The 14,839-nt window shown below is 41.7% G+C and overlaps 1 protein-coding gene across 1 annotated transcript in view; it reads right to left on the reverse strand.

Annotated features, from left to right (window-relative positions):
• TARBP1 (TAR (HIV-1) RNA binding protein 1) overlaps positions 1-14,839 on the reverse strand; it is a 454,905-nt gene that overhangs the window by 264,875 nt on the left and 175,191 nt on the right. Inside the window, exon 18 of the mRNA XM_053711098.1 lies at positions 8,244-8,437. Coding sequence (XP_053567073.1) covers positions 8,244-8,437 — 194 coding nt within the window. The remainder of the gene's footprint in view (positions 1-8,243; positions 8,438-14,839) is intronic.

Consider the following 14,839-nt stretch of genomic DNA (forward strand, 5'->3'; position numbering starts at 1 on the left):
ATCTCTTTTAGAACTGAGAGTTCATGAAAGTTGTGACTAGTGCATAAAGCTTTAAATCCACTTGCAGAGCTATAACATTCACACCAAATTTTTCAAAGTCGTGTAACTATAAATAAACTTTGTTTCGGCTCTATACATAGCAAAGCTCAAGGAAAAGTATGGAAGAGCAAGAGACAGGAGAGGTGCGATTCATGTCATAATCACTCAGCCACACACGAATATTGAAAAGAAAAAAAAAACAATATAGCAAGACTTTAAATTGTAAACTTTGGAAATTTAATCCCAAGTATATACAATTATTCATAAAAACAGGGGCACGTTCATTCATTAACATATTTAAATACGCTTCCTTCGTAAAAAAAATTACCATTCATTGATTGTGAACATTGCGCAGTTCCTCCGCCCGCATCTCATACTTGATTTTTGTCTTCGATGATGAATCCGACTTTATCCAATCGTTGTGTGCCCCACGAGCTGGACGCTAAAGGGGGCATGCAATTGGATGAAGCCGGATTAGTAATCGAAGAAAAAATTATGAGATGTGGGCGAAGGAATGGCGAAATGTTTACGATCAATAAATGGTAATTATTTTATGAAGGAAGCCTATTTAAATATTTTAATGAATGAAAGGGAATTAAATTGCCAAAGTTTACAATCACTTTAACATTAAAACATTAATTCAAAAGTACATTAAAAACATATTCAAATAAAAATACACTGGGTATAGCTCCCCATCAGATATGTTTTACATGAGCAATGTTCTTTCTTGGTGACTAGTATCAAGAAGAAAAACGTATTGGGCTTTTAAAGGGACACTGTACTGTAAAGTTGGTTTCTCATTTATGATTTCCAGTGACTTGTTAAGCCAACTTCAGAATATAACAATGTATGGGAAATTACTCATTTAGGTTTATTTTGCATATAAAATATCTGGTTTTGCTCATTCAAAACACAAATCATTTTAATGGCATGAGCTTGCAAAAAGAGACAACCTCCTTATGGTATCTATTTCTCTATAGACAAATGCCTCCTTATATTTGTCTATAGGCAAATGCTGATACATAGAAACACCAATTGAAAATGAACAATAGTACCTGTCTTTTTAACCTCCTACTAGGCTGCTGCTGATTATAATTCTTTTTTACATAGCTTTTCTTTAGAGAATACAAAAAGTATTCAGATTTCCAGTACAGGTGGTGATACAACATGCAAAATCAGTCATTTCAAATGACAAAATAAAAGTAAAGGAGCTATTTGTAATTCAATATACTTTGGAAGGAAAAATTGATCCAAGGGAGAACATTTTACAGTACAATTTCCCCTTAAAGCAGTGTTTCACAAACCCAGTCCTCAGGACCCTTACTCAGGCCAGATATTTATTATGGGGCCGAATTATCAAGCTCCAAATGGAGCTTGATGCCACTGTTTCCGCGTAAACCTTCAGGCTCGCCAGAAACAGCAGTTATCAAGCAGCGGTCTTAAGATTGCTGCTCCATAACTTGTCCGCTGCCTCTGAGGCTGCGGTCTGCAATCTGCCCGATCCTATAGAATCGGAGCTGATTGACACCCCCTAAATCTGCAGGGGGGAGGCATTGTGCAAGCAGTTCTGGTGAACTGCTTGTGCAATGATAAATGCAGACAGCGTATGCTGTTGGCATTCAGTGATGTCTGTCAGACATGATACGCTAACTGTAATTTCATGTTGTGGGTAATGTTATTTAACTTTTCCATGACCCATAGAGGTATGTGCCAGAATAAGAGTCGTATTAAACATATTTGTCAGACTACAGGCAGACAAGTAGTGGGGTCGAATAGAACGTCCCTAAACAATGTTGTTGACCCTCAAAATATGGATTGATGAACTTCTTAAAGGGATATGAAGCCCAAACACTTTTCTTTCATGATTCAGATAGAGCATGCAATTTTAAGCAACTTTCTAAATAACTCCTGTTATCAATTTTTCAAAAATGTGACGGCTTAGGAGCCGTCACATTTTTGGGTTAGCACCCTGGGTAGCGCTTACTGATATTTAGCCAAATATCAGCAAGCGCAACACAGGTGCTGAACTAAAAATGTACCGGCCTCCTAAGCTTACATTCCTTCTTTTCAAATAAAGATACCAAGAGAACGAAGAAAATGTGATAATAGGAGTAAATTAGAAAGTTGCTTAAAATTGCCTGCTCTATCTGAATCATGAAAGAAAAAGTTTGGGTTTCATATCCCTTTAAGAGTGTTTGAAATAATTTGTTACAAAGACAATACAAACACAACTAACAGAGGAAAGACAGACTGGAAAAACAGAATTTATGCTTACCTGATAAATTACTTTCTCCAACGGTGTGTCCGGTCCACGGCGTCATCCTTACTTGTGGGGATATTCTCTTCCCCAATAGGAAATGGCAAAGAGTCCCAGCAAAGCTGGTCACATGATCCCTCCTAGGCTCCGCCCACCCCAGTCATTCGACCGACGGACAGGAGGAAATATATATAGGAGAAATCATATGATACCGTGGTGACTGTAGTTAGAGAAAATAATTCATCAGACCTGATTAAAAAAAAACCAGGGCGGGCCGTGGACCGGACACACCGTTGGAGAAAGTAATTTATCAGGTAAGCATAAATTCTGTTTTCTCCAACATTGGTGTGTCCGGTCCACGGCGTCATCCTTACTTGTGGGAACCAATACCAAAGCTTTAGGACACGGATGAAGGGAGGGAGCAAATCAGGTCACCTAAACGGAAGGCACCACAGCTTGCAAAACCTTTCTCCCAAAAATAGCCTCCGAAGAAGCAAAAGTATCAAATTTGTAAAATTTGGCAAAAGTGTGCAGTGAAGACCAAGTCGCTGCCTTACATATCTGATCAACAGAAGCCTCGTTCTTGAAGGCCCATGTGGAAGCCACAGCCCTAGTGGAGTGAGCTGTGATTCGTTCAGGAGGCTGCCGTCCGGCAGTCTCATAAGCCAAACGGATAATGTTTTTAAGCCAAAAGGAAAGAGAGGTGGAAGTCGCTTTTTGACCTCTCCTTTTACCAGAATAAACAACAAACAAGGATGATGTTTGTCTGAAATCTTTAGTAGCCTCTAAATAGAATTTTAGAGCACGGACAACGTCCAAATTGTGTAACAAACGCTCCTTCTTTGAAACTGGATTCGGACACAAAGAAGGTACAACTATCTCCTGGTTAATATTTTTGTTAGAAACAACTTTAGGAAGAAAACCAGGCTTAGTACGCAAAACCACCTTATTTGCATGGAACACCAGATAAGGAGGAGAACACTGCAGAGCAGATAACTCTGAAACTCTTCTAGCAGAAGAGATTTCAACCAAAAACAAAACTTTCCAAGATAGTAACTTAATATCTACGGAATGTAAGGGTTCAAACGGAACCCCTTGAAGAACTAAAACAACTAGATTTAAACTCCAGGGAGGAGTCAAAGGTCTGTAAACAGGCTTGATCCTAACCAGAGCCTGAACAAATGCTTGAACATCTGGCATAGCTGCCAGTCGTTTGTGTAGTAAGACAGATAAAGCAGAAATCTGTCCCTTTAGAGAACTTGCAGATAATCCTTTCTCCAAACCTTCTTGTAGAAAGGATAGAATCTTAGGAATCTTTATCTTGTTCCATGGCAATCCTTTGGATTCACACCAACAGATATATTTTTTCCATATTTTATGGTAAATTTTTCTAGTTACAGGCTTTCTAGCCTGAATCAGAGTATCTATTACAGAATCTGAAAACCCACGCTTTGATAAAATCAAGCGTTCAATCTCCAAGCCGTCAGCTGGAGGGAAACCAGATTCGGATGTTCGAATGGACCTTGAACAAGAAGGTCCTGTCTCAAAGGTAGCTTCCATGGTGGAGCCGATGACATATTCACCAGGTCTGCATACCAAGTCCTGCGTGGCCACGCAGGAGCTATCAAGATCACCGAAGCCCTCTCCTGATTGATCCTGGCTACCAGCCTGGGAATGAGAGGAAACGGTGGGAATACATAAGCTAGGTTGAAGGTCCAAGGTGCTACTAGTGCATCTACTAGAGTCGCCTTGGGATCCCTGGATCTGGACCCGTAGCAAGGAACCTTGAAGTTCTGACGAGACGCCATCAGATCCATGTCTGGAATGCCCCATAATTTAGTTATTTGGGCAAAGATTTCCGGATGGAGTTCCCACTCCCCCGGATGGAATGTCTGACGACTCAGAAAATCCGCTTCCCAATTTTCCACTCCCGGGATGTGGATCGCAGACAAGTGGCAGGAGTGATCCTCCGCCCATTGAATTATTTTGGTCACTTCTTCCATCGCCAGGGAACTCCTTGTTCCCCCCTGATGATTGATATATGCAACAGTCGTCATGTTGTCTGATTGAAACCTTATGAATTTGGCCTTTGCTAGTTGAGGCCAAGCTTTGAGAGCATTGAATATCGCTCTCAGTTCCAGAATGTTTATCGGGAGAAGAGATTCTTCCCGAGACCATAGACCCTGAGCTTTCAGGGGTTCCCAGACCGCGCCCCAGCCCACCAGGCTGGCGTCGGTCGTGACAATGACCCACTCTGGTCTGCGGAAGCTCATTCCCTGTGACAGATTGTCCAGGGTCAGCCACCAACGGAGTGAATCTCTGGTCTTTTGATCTACTTGAATCGTCGGAGACAAGTCTGTATAATCCCCATTCCACTGTCTGAGCATGCACAGTTGTAATGGTCTTAGATGAATTCGTGCAAAAGGAACTATGTCCATTGTTGCAACCATCAATCCTATTATTTCCATGCACTGCGCTATGGAAGGACGAAGAACAGAATGAAGTACTTGACAAGAGCTTAGAATTTTTGATTTTCTGACCTCTGTCAGAAAAATCCTCATTTCTAAGGAATCTATTATTGTTCCCGTCTTGTTGACGGGGACAGAGAACTTTTTTCTTTGTTCACCTTCCATCCGTGAGATCTGAGAAAGGCTAGGACGATGTCCGTATGAGCCTTTGCTTTTGACAGAGACGACGCTTGAATCAGGATGTCGTCCAAGTAAGGTACTACTGCAATGCCCCTTGGTCTTAGAACCGCTAGAAGGGACCCTAGTACCTTTGTGAAAATCCTTGGAGCAGTGGCTAATCCGAATGGAAGTGCAACAAACTGGTAATGCTTGTCCAGAAAAGCAAACCTTAGGAACTGATGATGTTCCTTGTGGATAGGAATATGTAGGTACGCATCCTTTAAATCCACGGTAGTCATAAATTGATTTTCCTGGATAGTAGGTAGGATCGTTCGAATAGTTTCCATTTTGAGCGATGGTACCCTGAGAAATTTGTTTAGGATCTTGAGATCCAAAATTGGTCTGAATGTTCCCTCTTTTTTGGGAACTATGAACAGGTTGGAATAAAAACCCATCCCTTGTTCTCTTATTGGAACTGGATGAATCACTCCCATCTTTAACAGGTCTTCTACACAATGTAAGAATGCCTGTCTTTTTATTTGGTTTGAAGATAATTGAGACCTGTGGAACCTTCCCCTTGGGGGTAGTTCCTTGAATTCCAGGAGATAACCTTGAGAAACTATTTCTAGCGCCCAAGGATCCTGAACATCTCTTGCCCAAGCCTGAGCAAAGAGAGAAAGTCTGCCCCCCACCAGATCCGGTCCCGGATCGGGGGCTATCCCTTCATGCTGTTTTGGTAGCAGTGGCAGGCTTCTTGGCCTGCTTACCCTTGTTCCAGCCTTGCATTGGTTTCCAGGCTGGTTTGGGTTGTGAAGTATTACCCTCTTGCTTAGAGGATGTAGAATTAGAGGCTGGTCCGTTTCTGCGAAAGGGACGAAAATTAGGCTTATTTTTAGCCTTAAAAGACCTATCCTGTGGGAGGGCGTGGCCCTTTCCCCCAGTGATGTCTGAAATAATCTCTTTCAAATCAGGTCCAAATAATGTTTTACCCTTGAAAGGAATGTTAAGCAATTTTGTCTTGGAAGACACATCCGCTGACCAAGACTTTAGCCAAAGCGCTCTGCGCGCCACGATAGCAAACCCTGAATTTTTCGCCGCTAATCTAGCTAATTGCAAAGCGGCATCTAAAATAAAAGAGTTAGCCAATTTAAGTGCTTGAACTCTGTCCATAACCTCCTCATACGAAGATTCTTTATTGAGCGACTTTTCTAGTTCCTCGAACCAGAAACACGCTGCCGTAGTGACAGGAACAATGCATGAAATTGGTTGTAGAAGGTAACCTTGCTGAACAAAAATCTTTTTAAGCAAACCCTCTAATTTTTTATCCATAGGATCTTTGAAAGCACAACTATCTTCGATAGGAATAGTAGTGCGTTTGTTTAGAGTAGAAACCGCCCCCTCGACCTTGGGGACTGTCTGCCATAAGTCCTTTCTGGGGTCGACTATAGGAAATAATTTCTTAAATATAGGGGGGGGACAAAAGGTATGCCGGGCCTTTCCCACTCTTTATTTACTATGTCCGCCACCCGCTTGGGTATAGGAAAAGCGTCGGGGGGCACCGGAACCTCTAGGAACTTGGCCATCTTACATAACTTCTCTGGAATGACCAAATTGTCACAATCATCCAGAGTAGATAATACCTCCTTAAGCAGTGCGCGGAGATGTTCTAATTTAAATTTAAATGTCACAACATCAGGTTCAGCTTGATGAGAAATCTTTCCTGAATCTGAAATTTCTCCCTCAGACAAAACCTCCCTCATGGCCCCTTCAGATTGGTGTGAGGGTATGACAGAACAATTATCATCAGCGTCCTCTTGCTCTTCAGTGTTTAAAACAGAGCAATCGCGCTTTCTCTGATAAGTAGGCATTTTGGATAAAAGATTTGCTATAGAGTTATCCATTACAGCCGTTAATTGTTGCATGGTAATAAGTATTGGCGCACTAGATGTACTAGGGGCCTCCTGTGTGGGCATAACTGGTGTAGACACAGTAGGGGATGATGTAGTATCATGTTTACTCCCCTCATTTGAGGAATCATCTTGGGTAATATCATTATCTGTGGCATTACTGTCCTTACTTTGTTTGGACACTATGGCACAATTATCACATAAATTTAAAGAGACACATTGGCGTTCATACATATAGAACATAGCTTATTTGATGGTACAGACATGTTAAACAGGCTTAAAACTTGTCAACAAAGCACAAAAAACGTTTTAAAATAAAACCGTTACTGTCACTTTAAATTTCAAACTGAAAACACTTTATTACTGAATATGTGAAAAAGTATGAAGGAATTGTTCAAAATTCACCAAAATTTCACCACAGTGTTTTAAAGCATTAAAAGTATTGCACACCAAATTTCAGAGCTTTAACCCTTAAAATAACGGAACCGGAGCCGTTTTTACATTTAACCCCTATACAGTCCCAGCTATATGCTTTGCTGAGACCCAACCAAGCCCAGAGGGGAATACGATACCAAATGATGCCTTCTACAAGCTTTTTCAGTGATTCTTAGCTCCTCACACATGCATCTGCATGCCTTGCTCTCCAAAAACAACTGCGCATTAGTGGCGCGAAAATGAGGCTCTGTCTATAACTAGAAAAGGCCCCCATCTGAAAAAGGTGTCCAACACAGTGCCTGCCGTTTTTCTAAACAATCCCCAAGATTATAATAACCATTATTAGTTAGAATCTGCATAATATGCCTAGTAAAGCAATCGTTTTAGCCCAGAAAAATGTCTACCAGTTTTTTAAGCCCTTTTTGAATCCCTTTATTCTTTTATGTTTAACTAAGAAAATGGCTTACCGGTCCCCATGAGGGGAAATGACAGCCTTCCAGCATTACATGGTCTTGTTAGAAATATGGCTAGTCATACCTTAAGCAGAAAGGTCTGCTAACTGTTTCCCCCAACTGAAGTTACTTCATCTCAACAGTCCTGTGTGGAAACAGCAATCGATTTTAGTAACTGTCTGCTAAAATCATCTTCCTCTTACAAACAGAAATCTTCATCCTTTTTCTGTTTCAGAGTAAATAGTACATACCAGCACTATTTTAAAATAACAAACACTTGATAGAAGAATAAAAACTACATTTAAACACCAAAAAAACTCTTAACCATCTCCGTGGAGATGTTGCCTGTGCAACGGCAAAGAGAATGACTGGGGTGGGCGGAGCCTAGGAGGGATCATGTGACCAGCTTTGCTGGGACTCTTTGCCATTTCCTGTTGGGGAAGAGAATATCCCCACAAGTAAGGATGACGACGTGGACCGGACACACCAATGTTGGAGAAATATAAACTTTGCACTCATTATTTACCTTTGATCCCGTCTAAACACAGTTCCAAATATGCATGCCTCTATGATGATGTCAATATAATTATTTGCATTAAGCAATGAGTCCTTTGTGACAGAGGTTTTTGAGCGATTTGTCCATGATTCACAACAATACGATATCAAAATGTTAAAAACGCCTGTCTTCGAGTTGGCCATATCAACAATCTGGTGTATGATCTGTAATTAAAATTAAATAAACATATAAAACATATAGATTTGGTTTACCCACAAGGATCTTACAATTTCATACTAGAGAGGTTATAATTCTTGTTTTTTTAAAAAAAGTCATAGGCAAAATGACGTGCGCTAATCCATCATTTTAAGACTATCAACCCTAGACTACTGTGTTAAACCCCTGCAAAGAGTCATGCAACTAGCACTGCTTATTGGATCAGTGGTGCAATCTGCTTAAGACCAGCAGTGCTCTGCAAGTCCCGAGAAATATTTCTACTGTGTGTTTATCCCCGTTGCTGGGGTTAAACATGCAGTAGTGCAGGGTCGATAGTCTTAAAATGACATGCTCAAACGGATTAGAATGTGTAATTTTTTGCCTATAATGGCCCTTTAAAGGGACATTAAACCCAATTTTTTTTCTTTCATGATTCAGATAGAGAATACCATTTTAAACAACTTTCTAATTTACGTCTATTATCTAATTTGCATCATTCTCTTGATATTTTTTCCTGAAAAGCATATCCAGATAGACTCAGTAGCTTCTGATTGGTGGCTGCACATAGATGCCTCATGTGATTGGCTCACCCGTGTGCATTGCTATTTCTTTAACTAAGGATATCTAAAGAATGAAGCAAATTAGATAATAAAAGTAAATTGGAATGTTGTTTAAAATTTTATTCTCTGTCTAAATTATGAAAGAAAAATGTTGGGTTTAATGTCCCTTTAAATTTACAAAAGAAAATAAAACATAATTTATGCTTACCTGATAAATTTATTTCTCTTGTAGTGTGTTCAGTCCACGGGTCATCCATTACTTATGGGATATATTCTCCTTCCCAACAGGAAGTTGCAAGAGGATCACCCAAGCAGAGCTGCTATATAGCTCCACCCCTCACATGTCATATCCAGTCATTCGACCGAAACAAGACGAGAAATGAGAAACTATAGGGTGCAGTGGTGACTGGAGTTTTAATTAAAATTTAGAACTGCCTCAAAAAAAGACAGGGCGGGCCGTGGACTGAACACACTGCAAGAGAAATAAATTTATCAGGTAAGCATAAATTATGTTTTCTCTTGTTAAGTGTGTTCAGTCCACGGGTCATCCATTACTTATGGGATACCAATACCAAAGCTAAAGTACACGGATGATGGGAGGGACAAGGCAGGAACTTTAAACAGAAGGAACCACTGCCTGTAGAACCTTTCTCCCAAAAACAGCCTCCGAAGAAGCAAAAGTGTCAAATTTGTAAAATTTTGAAAAGGTATGAAGTGAAGACCAAGTTGCAGCCTTGCAAATCTGTTCAACAGAGGCCTCATTCTTAAAGGCCCAGGTGGAAGCCACAGCTCTAGTGGAATGAGCTGTAATTCTTTCAGGGGGCTGCTGTCCAGCAGTCTCATAGGCTAAACGTATTATGCTACGAAGCCAAAAAGAGAGAGAGGTGGCCGAAGCCTTTTGACCTCTCCTCTGTCCAGAATAAACGACAAACAGAGAAGAAGTTTGCCGAAAATCCTTAGTTGCCTGTAAGTAGAACTTCAGGGTACGGACTACGTCCAGATTATGCAAAAGACGTTCCTTCTTTGAAGAAGGGTTAGGACATAATGATGGAACAACAATCTCCTGATTGATATTCCTATTAGAAACAACCTTAGGTAAAAACCCAGGTTTAGTACGCAAAACTACCTTGTCTGAATGAAAAATCAGATAAGGAGAGTCACAATGTAAGGCAGATAACTCAGAGACTCTCCGAGCCGAGGAAATAGCCATCAAAAACAGAACTTTCGGGGGCGTGTCCGGGCTATGGCCCAAGATGGCGATTATTCTGGGAGCTCAGCAATAAAGATATACATTCCGCCGTGTATCTCACATTAGCCATCCAGCAAGATATTTTATTGTAGATGAAAGCTGAGAGTGTGCTGGACATGAAAATATAATTATCTATAATATCCTGAACTTCCTGGACCGGAACGTTGCAGGCTTTGGCGGCCCAGTGTGGGATAGCCTCCAACACCCTCCCCCCCCCGGGGAGCCGGGGTCTCGAGTGAATAACAAGACGCTTCACTCTCTTTATTCTATTATTATGGAGGAGCTCCTTACTTTCATACAGGCTTTGCTAGCGGATCAAGAAAGGAAGATTGGCGAGAGGATAGATCGCATCATACTAGCTCCTGCTACGCAACATGGCGACAACTGGAGGAATACAGTTTTTGAGGCAGAAGTATGGTGCTCAGACTTGGTGAACCCTGAAACGGAAGTGAAGAGTATGGAGACACGCCAAGCATGGGTACAAGATGCCTCCCCTAACCTAGATTTGGATGAGTGTGCGGCGACCTGCCCTATGCCCACGATTATGGAGAAATCTCTAACCTCCGAGGCTGAGCAACCGGCTCTTGTGTGCCATACTGGGAAAGCTCAGGGTGAATTTGCTGAGTACAGCGAGGCGGTTTTGCAAACGCCTACGCATCCCTCAGATGCTCGCTATCTTGAGACAGCAGGAGGTGACTCGATCCCAGTGTCGGTTCAGGTTGGTCGAGCACCTGAAAATTCCTTGGGTCCCGAGGCCCTCTATCAGCTAGCGGGTCTGAGAACTGGGGTCGGGTAAGAAACCTGGACATTTTGACTGTGGCCCAGCGGCAGTTACTGGGCTCTCCAGACTCTGTAGATGGGTTTGTTAGAGCAACATTGCAGTAATAGCCCTATATGACTTGCTGATCTGTAGCGGGGCTGTAATATACCATATTACATGTTATAACTGCACAATTTAATGATAAGCTTGCTTGGTGACTTATGGAAGGGGTTTGTGGGTGTACCTGGTCCTACTTCAGTCACCCTTAGATCCTTGCTGCGGATAGAAGCCTCTCACGTTGATCGCAACTCTGGTGCCATACAATTGTTTTATTAATGCAAAATCATCTACTGTCTGGGTACTTTGTTTTTTCACTGTAAGGTCTGGGAGGACGTGTAGGGTATGGCTGACTTTTTCTTATGAAATATTATGCTGTCCTAGAAATTATTGCTTGTACATTCTATTGGATATGCCCCTTAAGAGATGACGTTATTTGATAAACAGATAGAGTATATGTTTAAATACTGAATACTATAGATGAGGGTTAGGGGGCGAACTAACCAATAATGTGTTATTTCCAGACGTATAGCACTCCCTGGCATGCCTCACAGCCGCCTCTCTGCCGTCAGCGGCCGGGATGGCAGACATGGGTGGGCTTATGTATTATAGCATGTCAAAGAGAGCGGAGTTAGCGATGTATGTTGTGCTCTTCGAACCTTCTAACATACCTTAACGTGGGGGCTCCAGACTATAGAGAAATTTGACAGGAGATCTAGTCTATAATGTTCAACCCCTATAGATATTGCATCTGTGGGAATAATTAGCACTCCTATTCGGCCATTCAAATATCCTACATATGCTGCATAAACATAGCCACACCTATAGTCTTTTCTAGTTTTTGGGTTGCCGTATATCCTAAACAAGGCGTGAATGTCACTCCCTGAGAATGGGACAGAACTAGTTTTCCCTGTTGACGTTATGGCAGGTAATTATAAGTTGATGATGCTGCGATCATACTATAGTGCCTCCTAGGCTTTGTAAATAGCTGCCTACGGGTGGGTAGTAGCTAGGCCGCATATTTGTTACTGCTGGTCGCCCAGGGTGAGTAGATATTAAGTGTAGGGCTACCGAAGAGTTAATGAGCCTATTAGTTTTAGTAACATTATTAGTTCCTATCTGAGAAAGTTAGAAATGTATTTAATTCTTTCCTGTTTTGCAAAATTGAGGCCTTACACAGGCCTAGAGTAACCTAAAGGGTATATTGATATTTTCGTGTTATTATATAGCAGATGTTGTGCCCGGTGGGCTATAGTCCAGTGTATTCCTTATTGCATGCACATATATCTTCGGGGTTATGGGGATCCTGTTCCTATCAGACACATAGTACCCAAAATACTGGCCTCAGCTATATATATGGATTTGAATGGAACCTATATCTGCTCCAGGTTCAATTCTTATTTATTTACTCTGCGCATGGGTTTAGTTTTGCAAATGATGTTAGTTTTATAAATGCCTCTACTTGTTGCTTTGTATGCTAGGTTATATGTTTGTAAGAATATATGTGTGGGTGTGCGCAAGTGTATGGATGCATGACTGTTTAACATTTCTATCGTACTAAACATGCGGTTTGATGCGATGCAGAGTATTATGTTAACATAAGGTTATAATAGGAGTTAAATACATAATATGGGTTAGTTAATGGTTGTAGGGGATGCCCAGGATATTTGTCACAAAATATTATCTCATACCCCATAAGACTTCTTACGACAAAACATGTATTTAAGATTATAGCTCTTAAATGTCCTATATATAATACATAAGAGAACATTTCTATATTTAAAGGGACCTTCAAGGGCCCGTGTAGCTATAACCCCTACATGTACCTCCACTTACTTCCCACCACATGTGGTCTAAGACAGGCCATACCCTGTCAATTGAGGTATGCTTCATCCATGTTCCTGAATATCTTGAGGGGGTTTTGTGACAAAAAATATATAAGCTTCCTTTTATCTGATCATTTTCAAGTGTCATGTTATTAAGTTTTAAGTTTTGTTGAATATATCAAGGACAATTATAAGCCTGCAGATGTTACGAATTGGTTAATAAAAATAGGCTTACACTAAGCTAGTTGTTTTAATTTGTATTATTTGTCCTATTAAAAATGCACTTATGTAAAATGAGGAAATATCCATGGCTAGAAAATATACCTAGTTCAGCTGTGAAGACATGCTTGTTTAATCCACCATGTAATTCCTGATGTTCGTCAAATGGGCATGTTGCCATGATGATTCTGTTTGAATTTGTATTTTTGCTTGCCATATTGCCTCAATAAAAAAATTATTTGGAAAAAAAAACAAAACAGAACTTTCCAAGATAAAAGCTTAATATCAATGGAATGAAGGGGTTCAAACGGAACACCCTGAAGAACTTTAAGAACCAAGTTTAAGCTCCACGGGGGAGCAACAGTTTTAAACACAGACTTAATCCTAGCCAAAGCCTGACAAAAAGCCTGGACGTCTGGGTTCTCTGAAAAAGAATAGACAGAGCAGAAATCTGTCCCTTTAACGAACTAGCGGATAAACCCTTTTCTAAACCCTCTTGTAGAAAAGACAATATCCTAGGAATCCTAACCTTACTCCATGAGTAACTCTTGGATTCACACCAATGTAAATATTTACGCCATATCTTATGGTAAATTTTTCTGGTAACCGGTTTCCGAGCCTGTATCAATGTATCAATAACCGACTCCGAGAAACCACGCTTTGATAGAATCAAGCGTTCAATCTCCATGCAGTCAGCCTCAGAGAAATTAGGCTTGGATGGTTGAAAGGACCCTGAAGTAGAAGGTCCTGCCTCAGAGGCAGAGACCATGGTGGACAAGACGACATGTCCACTAGGTCTGCATACCAGGTCCTGCGTGGCCACGCAGGCGCTATCAGAATCACAGATGCTCTCTCCTGTTTGATCCTGGCAATCAGACGAGGCAGCAACGGAAACGGTGGGAACACATAAGCCATGTTGAAAACCCAAGGGGCTGCTAGTGCATCTACCAGCACCGCTCCCGGGTCCCTGGACCTGGATCCGTAACAAGGAAGCTTGGCGTTCTGGCGAGAAGCCATGAGATCCAGTTCCGGTTCGCCCCAACAAAGAATCAGTTGAGCAAATACCTCCGGGTGAAGTTGCCACTCCCCCGGGTGAAAGATCTGGCGGCTTAGAAAGTCCGCCTCCCAGTTCTCAACGCCTGGGATGTAGATCGCTGACAGATGGCAAGAGTGTGACTCTGCCCAGCGAATTATCTTTGAGACTTCTAACATCGCTAGGGAACTCCTGGTTCCCCCTTGATGATTGATGTAAGCCACAGTCGTGATGTTGTCTGACTGAAATCTGATGAACCTCAGTGTTGCTAACTGAGGCCAAGCTAGAAGAGCATTGAATATCGCTCTTAATTCCAGAATGTTTATTGGAAGGAGTTTCTCCTCCTGAGTCCATGATCCCTGAGCCTTCAGGGAATTCCAGACTGCGCCCCAGCCTAGAAGGCTGGCATCTGTTGTTACAATCGTCCAATCTGGTCTGCGAAAAGTCATTCCCTTGGACAGATGAATCCGAGACAACCACCAGAGAAGAGAATCTCTGGCCTCCTGGTCCACATTTAGTAAAGGGGACAGATCTGAGTAATCCCCATTCCACTGACTCAGCATGCATAATTGCAGCGGTCTGAGATGCAGGCGCGCAAATGGCACTATGTCCATTGCCGCGACCATTAAGCCGATTACTTCCATGCACTGAGCTACTGATGGGCTTGGAATGGAATGAAGGACACGGCAAGCATTTAGGATTTTTG

This window comes from Bombina bombina, chromosome 4, assembly GCF_027579735.1.
Source record: "Bombina bombina isolate aBomBom1 chromosome 4, aBomBom1.pri, whole genome shotgun sequence".
In the NCBI taxonomy this organism is placed as follows: Eukaryota; Metazoa; Chordata; class Amphibia; order Anura; family Bombinatoridae; genus Bombina; species Bombina bombina.